Consider the following 7,612-nt stretch of genomic DNA (forward strand, 5'->3'; position numbering starts at 1 on the left):
TCTTTGTTCCGGGCAGGTCTCCTCCTGACTCCGGAGGCTGCCATCTTTGTTAGGGGCAGGACTCTTTTCCACTTCGGAAGGGTTGTTTGGGGCAGTCTGTTCCTGATCACGTTTTCTGTTTTTAAATAACAGACTTTCTTTCTTTCTTTCTTTCCTTCCTTCCTTCCTTCCTTGCTTCCTTCCTTCCTCCCTTCCTTCCTCCCTCCCTCCCTCCGTTTATTTTTTTATGGTACCGGGGATCAAACTCTGGACCTTGCACTTGCAAAGCATTTGGCAGAACCATTGTGCTAAATCCCCAGCCCAGACTTTTTTTTTCAGACTTTACTTTTAAAGAACAGTTTTAGGACAGAAAAGTTGAAAAGATAATTCAGAAGGTAGCCATATACCATCCTACTAGTTTTCCCATTATTAAAATCTTACGTTAAGCCGGGCATGGTGGCGCCTGTAATCCCAGCACCCGGGAAGCTGAGGCAGGAGGATCGCTGTGAGTTCGAGACCAGCCTGGACTACATAGTGAGTTCCAGGTCAGTTTCAACTACACAGTGAGACTCTGTCTCAAAAAACCAAAAAAAAAAAAACATAGTGAGACCCTGTCTCACCTCCCCCCAATCACATTAGTATGCTACCTTTGTTACGAAAAATGCACCTCTACGGCTACATCTGCAGCGCTCCAGTCTCCTAAGAGGCCTCTCTTCGGGATTTGCCTGTTTTTCTCAGAGTTAGAGAGCTACGGGCTTGGGAAGAGGGAGCCCAGAGGCTCGGTGCTGCTGTATTGCATTGCACCTCGGGGACCTGCTGTTGGCGTCGCCCCTTCCTCCCGCTGTGCTCAGGAAGGAAGTCACCGTGCAAGGCTCACATTGGGGATGGGAGGTCTCCCTTGGCCTCACCAAGGGCAGAGTAGCTGCAGCGGTCATTCAGAAGGGTTCTCAGTGAGAGGTTTGTCTCTTCCCCTCACGTGTTCAGTGGGTCCGTCAGCACGGCCCTGGGTTGTTGTATACTTTGGGTTGTAATCCACACCAGTTTTGGGCTCCGTGTGTCAGCGGGTCCCCGTGCTCCTGACACACCAACGTGCGCAGATGTGTTTACTGGGGTTTGTTCTGAGCGCCTCCTCACTTCCTGGCACCATGGTGTCCTGGCTCTAGAGTCAGCCACTGGCCCATGGAGCCCTGCTTCCCTGTCCTGGAGGGCGCTGTTAGGAACCCGGACGTGGGTGCTGAGTGTGCCGCCTGCTGCGGTGTCTTCAGGCTTCGGCTGACAGCGAAGATTGGAGCGTGCGCCGCCAGCATGCGCACTTGCGCCTAAAGATCGCCATTGGTAGCCCTCTGTAGCTCTCTTAAGCCAGACGTGACTTCCCACTGACATCTGTGGGTCCCTCCTGCTTCCTCCCCTGCTGCCTGTACTTCCCAACCCGGCAGGGAGAAATCTGGCTCCTACCCTCTGCCAGCCACGTCCAAGCTCAGCAGGGCCACTCATGCTGGCCAGCAGGTGACGTGCACCCTGTGCATCCTCGTCCAGCCGGCCCTGTGTGTGCTGGGGCCTGGTTCCAGGGCTGTGACAGGCCCGACAACCCCTGCTTATCCTGTGCGTCTGATAAATGTGTCCAATACGGGTGCAGTGGCCCAAATCCAAGGTTGGGGCGGCACCCTGCACCCGCCGAAGTCCGCTGTGTGCCCTTCCCCGGCCCAGCAGAGCGGGCACCGGAGTTCCGTGGGTCGGCACCTGCCTTCTGCGTGGAAGGAGGGTCGGCCCTGGACACCCAGTTTACATTTCTCGCCCAGCCCAGTCTCTGGACCGATGTTGGCATAAGACCACTCAAACAAGGTTGGATTCAATTTGTATTTAATAATGAAGTTCTTGGAGTGAGAATGAAGTGTTCCTTTCTCTTTAATGAAATGTAACTGTAAAACTCTGAAAATCCCAGTATACCTGATTTCATGCTACATTTCTCTGCCACCTGTCGGACTCACTCTCAACAGCGGATGCCTTTTTTTTTGCAGTCACTAAGGATTGAACCCAAGGCCTTTGCACTGAGCTTCATCCCCAGCCCTTTTCTGTTTATTTGAGACAGGCTCTGGCTAAGTTGCCCAGGCTGGGCTCAAACTTGAGACCCTCCTCAGGGTCCGAGAGTTAGGAACACAGGCCTGCACCCCCATGCCTGGCTGCATATGCAACCTGAAAGGCAGAATCTAAAGGGTGCTTTTGCCTCACGGATGCACAGCTATTTCCTAACCCAGAACAAACACTGAGAGTCAACGAGGGCTGGGGCCTTAGCTCAGGGGCACCGCGCCTGCCTCAAAAGCTCAAGGTCCTGAGTTCAATGCCCAGTGCCAAAGAAAAAAAAAAAAAGTCAAGGTATTTACAAACAAAATTTAATATGCTCATAGGAAATAAGTTTGCCTCCAATGGGGCAGCTACACATCGCCTTGCTGCAAAAGGTCCCAGTCAGTGGCTGACACCCCTGGCGGCGGCAGCAGCCGCGCTCTCTGTCTGGGGACTGTGCTGTGGGGAAGCAGTGGGCTCCGCACGGCCTCGCAGCAGCCTCAGTACCGCCTGTTCATCTTCTTGAACTTCTCGTAGTGGTAGTCGTCAGTGGCTTTCTCGTTGGCTGGACGCTTGCGGTTAGGCGGGGACCCTGAGGATGGGACAGAACCGGCCGTCACCAAGCACACAAAGGCGGGGCCAGGCTACCTCACCGCACAGGGGCCCCTGCCAGGCTGGTGCAGGGCAGCGCAGGGCCCTCGGGAAATACCTGTCATCTGTGAGCAGCTTCCATTTATCGTACGATCGAAGTCGGGACCCTGCGCTTTTGAGGCAGGTGCGGCACCACTGAGCTAACCCCACCCTCCTTTCTGGTTTTGAGAGTCTCGCCCAGGCTGGCCTTGAGTGCGCAGCGGTCTTAACCCTCCAGCCCATACATCAGGAGAGCGGGGCTTGGAAAGGGCGAGGCACAGGGTCGGGCGGACCCCGCACAGCCCCAGACAGGCCTGGCCACACTCACGCTCCGGCTCCGGCTTCTCCGTGTCGCCCACACGCAAGGGCCGCGCCTTGGGCTCTTCTTTGTTCCTCCGGGTGGGAGCGTTGAGCTCCTCGTGATAAACTAGAGTGAGAGGAGAGGGCAGAACGCGTGAGACGGCGGGTTCGCCCCGACGCGCGGCAGTGGGTGGGGACGGGGTGCGTACATCGGTTGTGCTGCACGTAGTTCACGGCCATGTTGGTGGGCACGAAGGACGTCTCGCTGTCTTTCTTCTTGTTCTGCTGCTCTGCCAGCAGGCGGGCCTTCGCGTCCTCCGTGGAGATGATGTTTTTGATTTTAGCACTGCGGGCAGAGAGCCGGTATCAGACCCCCATGCCTTTCTTGCAGATGGAGCTGATTGTGCGGCTGGCGGCTCTGTGCTGTAAGGAGCCAGGCCAGCCCAGCTCTCCGCCCAGCTCCCCAGTCACTCTTCCTTTTTTGAGACAGGGTTCACTATGGAGCCCAGGCTGGCCTCAGACTCATGGAGATAGATCCTCCTGCCTCAGCCTCCCGAGTGCTAGGCCATGTGCACCATCACACCCAGCTCAGTCACACGCCTGACAGTGCTCACAGCCAGGGGAGAGCAGCAGCTGCTCCTCTTTTTGGCCAGTGGGAAATCAAGCGCCAAGAAGAGAAGTGAGCTTCCTGAAACCAAAAGAGGCAAGGACCCAGAGTCCCCTGGTTCTGCTCTGCCCAGAGCTGCCGCTGGCCACCGCGCTTCCCTAACGCTTCTCAGGGAGAGGGGCTTCATGCTACACCCAAGAGGACCAGGGAAAGGGTGAGCACAAGGACTCCTGGGAGCGCGGGGGACAACAGGAATGGGACCCGGCCGTGGCCCGCACGCACTCGATGCCCAGGTCCACCTCGGGGATGCCGCTGAGCATCTGGTTGGACAGCATCTCCTCCGTCTTCTTGGCCGAGGACACGCGGATGTTCTCGGGGAGCTCGTACAGACAGTCCTCCGCGTTCTTGGGCTTCACCTTCTGCTCCTCGTGCTCCACGATCCCCTTCCTCTTCTTCAGCTCCGTCTCGATGTACTTCATCCTGAGAAGGGAAACCGCAGCCTCAGGGCGGGTGGGGAGCGCACAGGCACCTGCTCGGCCAGCGGCCAGGCTGTGCCGTCATCCCATGGAGAACACAAAATGAAGAGAACCCGAATCCTTTTTTTTTGGTACCGGGGATCAAACTCGGGACCTTGAGCTTGTGAGGCAGGCGGCGGAACCACTGAGCTAAATCCCCAGCCCAAACACTACTGTGTTTTTTGTTTTGTTTTGTTTTGAGACAAGGTCTCACTATGTAGTTGAGACTGACCTGGAACTCACTATGTAGCCCAGGCTGGTCTCGAACTCACAGCGATCCTCCTGCCTCAGGCTCCGGAGTGCTGGGATTACAGGTGTGCGCCACCACACCCAGCTCAAACACTACTGTTTTAAAGAATTCTCTCCCCCACATAAGATCTTGTTACATTGCCTAGGCTGGATTCAAGTGATCCTCCTGCCTCAGCCTCCTAAGTACCCAGAATTACAAAAGTGTACCACTATCCCTGGCTAAAGAACTCTTTAGAGGTCTGCAAAGTGCTCAAGCCTGTGAGGTTGGGTAACATCTTCTAAAATTCGAGAAATGTCATCTGTGATAAAACCTGACTACATATCTCACTGTCCCAGCCCCTCACTCACAGCCCAGCACCTGGCACCTACATGTCTGCGTCCTCGTCCCTCCGGTTGGTTTCTGCAGAAAACGATGTCCCCAAGTGCAGGTCATCCTCCTCATTGATCCTGAAAGGAAACAACGGTGAGGCAGAGCGTCCACATCACCACGCAGGGAGGCGACTGTCATGAGAATGAAACCAGGTCATGAGAAAGAGCATAAACATCCCATCCATGGTTGGACGTGTGTAAGAACTCCCGGAACTTCGGTAAGCAAACAGTTGGCCCCTGGTGTCACCACCTGGTGACACTGATTTTTAAAAACTTGTAATATTTGGATGTATTATTTTTGTAAATTTAAGTACAAAACTTCCACATGGATTTGAAAGAAACGAATAACACACTTTTTGAAGGAGCCCTCCTGCCTCAGCCTTCCAAGTGCTGGTACTACAAGCACATGCTACCATGCCTGGCTATCTGATCTTTAGAGTTCTGTTTTGTTTTTGTGGTGCTGGGGATCAAACCCAGGGCCATGCACATGCCAGACAAGTGCTTCACCACAGAGCTACAGCCAACCAGCCTTTCTGTTTTTAAACAACACACCCTTTAGCACAAGGCACAAAGGTCACTTCCAGACGTTCCCGAAAGGCTCTGCTGCAGCCCCGGCTCCAAGGACGCTCAGACCTGGGCAGAGGCTGCAGAGAATTGGCATTTCAGAGGCCCCGCACTTACTTATCTTTGCCCCTTTCCTTCAGCCTCTTCATGTCCACCATGCCGCCCGTCTTCATCTGGAAGGGGTCGTCCTGCACAAAGCACAGGCAGCTTAGAGGCACCCCAAGGCGATGGCAGTAGGATCATTAGTGCCCGAGGAAACACAACACCCACAGAAGAGCAGCTGCACAGAGGATCCGGAACTTACCACTAGAGTGGTCTCTTCCTGTACCTTCTCGCCCACCAGCAGGGCGGCAGCACTGAGCAAAGCCAACAAAAGAAGAGAAATGGTACAGTTCAGTTAGGAGGAAGAGCCGGATGTTGTGGCGCACGCCTGTGATCCCAGCACTCGGGAGGCTGAGGCAGGAGGATCGCTGTGAGTTCGAGACCAGCCTGGGCTACATGGTGAGTTCCAAGTCAGTCTCAACTACATGGTGAGACCCTGTCTCAAAAAACAAAAAACAAAACACAAAAACAGATACAAGGAGGAGGAATGGAAGGAGGTTTGTAAAATGCACCATTATTGCGAGGGCCAGGCTGGAGGGATGGCAGCAGAGCCAGCTGGAGCAGAATACAAGAACAAAACAGGGCAGTTCACCAGGCAGCATGGTCCTGGGGTGTGAAGTGGAGTAATGCACTTTCCTATAAATCCACTGGACATCATCGTGACTTGGAGATAAGTGCAGCAAAACGCACAAGTAACAGACCATTAAAGCCTTTTTTGATGGTGAACATTTACAAAATGGTCTACAAAGGAAGTTTCTTGACAAAGTATGGTCCTACATCTGGTGAAGTATTACATAGCTACGAAAGGAGTTTTCAGAGCTGGTGTGGTGGTACTTGCCAAGAGTCCCAGAATTCTGGCAAGCCAAGGTAGCAGGGTTACAAGTTCAGACCTGCCCTGGACAACTTATCAAAACCCTGTCTCAAATTTTAAAAACTCCTGGGGATGTAGCTCTGTGGTGCTGCTGCCTGCCTCACAAGCACAAGGACCGGAGTTTGATCCCTGGTAAAAAAACAAAACAAAAAAAGCCTCAAACAACTAAATAAATACATACATAAATAATACCAGCCTTATAAATAAAGAATATGCCCCTTAAAACAAGCAAACAAACAAAATTTATTAAAAAAGGAATGGCAACGTAGTTTAGGGCAAGGGTCCTAGGTTCAATTACCAATACCATGAAATAAAACAAACGTTTCCTGGAAAATATTCCACAATAGGTTAAATGCCCACAGTGTCATAAGTTGAAAAAAAAAAAAGCAGGGCTAAAAGTACATATGCAGTTGCTCACAATCTTTACAAAAGAAACAGACTCTGCTAAATTTTTCAAATTTTTACAGTCGGCATGTATTTCACAATGAATTGGGTGCAATAAAAAGGCGAGTTGGTGACCTGTCTCTGTGCCCCAGGAGCAAGGGCTCAAGGCACTTTGAGGTTCAACGTTTGCAAGGCACGCTGTTCCCCAGAAGCTGTACGTGGGCCAAGAGAAGGGCCAGGTCCGAGAACTTGGGATGAGCCGGGCTGGGGGCGTCGCTGTCCTGCCCCCGCCCCGCCCCGCCCCGCCCGCGGGACCCACCTCACCCCGTTGGGCCTCTTCCTCAAGTTCTGTACCTCTCGGGTCTCCTCCAGCTTCAATCTGAAAGGCGGTAAAGGCGCAGGCTGAGAGATCTCGCCCAGAACCCAGAGCAGCAGGCTTTTCGCGGGCTCCCCTCGCGCCCAGGACCCCCGGGGGTGAGATCCCTCCTCGGGCACCTCTCGCGGGACGGCGGCCTCACCCCCAGGGGCCTCCACTTCTTGGCAGGACTAGAAGCCCTGCTCGCAGTTCATTGTGTCAGCTAGGCAACCGGGCGCTGGCCAGCCTACCCAGGCCGGTCTCTCTCTGCCTGGCCTGTGAAACCCCGTCCGAGACGCACCTAACCTCCTCCGAATCTTGCTCATCTTCCTCCGACTCAGAGTCGGCCCGGCGCCGGCGGAAGGTCTTCCCAGTGACCGGCATAGCGGCAGCGGCTTCGCGGCGCACAGTCACGGACCTGCGCTAGGCAACCGGGCGCTGGCCAGCCTACCCAGGCCGGTCTCTCTCTGCCTGGCCTGTGAAACCCCGTCCGAGACGCACCTAACCTCCTCCGAATCTTGCTCATCTTCCTCCGACTCAGAGTCGGCCCGGCGCCGGCGGAAGGTCTTCCCAGTGACCGGCATAGCGGCAGCGGCTTCGCGGCGCACAGTCACGGACCTGCGACC

At 54.4% G+C, this 7,612-nt stretch overlaps 1 protein-coding gene across 2 annotated transcripts; it reads right to left on the reverse strand.

Moving 5' to 3' along the window:
- Positions 1-2,358: 2,358 nt before the first annotated feature.
- CUNH9orf78 (chromosome unknown C9orf78 homolog) lies at positions 2,359-7,603 on the reverse strand. Of its 2 annotated transcripts, none has more exons than XM_010627353.2 (9): positions 7,488-7,603; positions 6,951-7,010; positions 5,579-5,630; positions 5,392-5,462; positions 4,711-4,788; positions 3,860-4,057; positions 3,180-3,316; positions 2,999-3,097; positions 2,359-2,632 (listed from the first exon to the last, which is right to left on the reverse strand). In XM_010627353.2, exons 1-9 carry the CDS (start codon positions 7,568-7,570, stop codon positions 2,541-2,543), a joined length of 870 nt encoding a protein of 289 aa, XP_010625655.1. In that variant the 5' UTR covers positions 7,571-7,603; the 3' UTR covers positions 2,359-2,540. The 2 variants fall into 2 exon arrangements, with proteins under 2 accessions (XP_010625655.1, XP_010625654.1); XM_010627352.2 differs by lacking the exon at positions 7,488-7,603 and adding an exon at positions 7,288-7,404.
- Between the last annotated feature and the right edge of the window lie 9 nt (positions 7,604-7,612).

Source organism: Fukomys damarensis, unplaced genomic scaffold (assembly GCF_012274545.1).
Source record: "Fukomys damarensis isolate Sample0158 unplaced genomic scaffold, DMR_v1.0_HiC HiC_scaffold_36, whole genome shotgun sequence".
Classification (NCBI taxonomy): Eukaryota; Metazoa; Chordata; class Mammalia; order Rodentia; family Bathyergidae; genus Fukomys; species Fukomys damarensis.

Bases quoted from the DNA above. Each gene is read 5' to 3' on its own strand.
- CUNH9orf78 (XM_010627353.2), bottom strand. From the start codon at position 7,570: ATGCCGGTCACTGGGAAGACCTTCCGCCGGCGCCGGGCCGACTCTGAG. The intron at 4,058-4,710 runs GTAGGTGCCAGG...TTCCCTTCTCAG, and splicing joins AGGGACGAGGACGCAGACAT to GATGAAGTACATCGAGACGG. The intron at 2,633-2,998 runs GTGAGTGTGGCC...TCCCATCCTCAG, and splicing joins GGAGAAGCCGGAGCCGGAGC to GGTCCCCGCCTAACCGCAAG.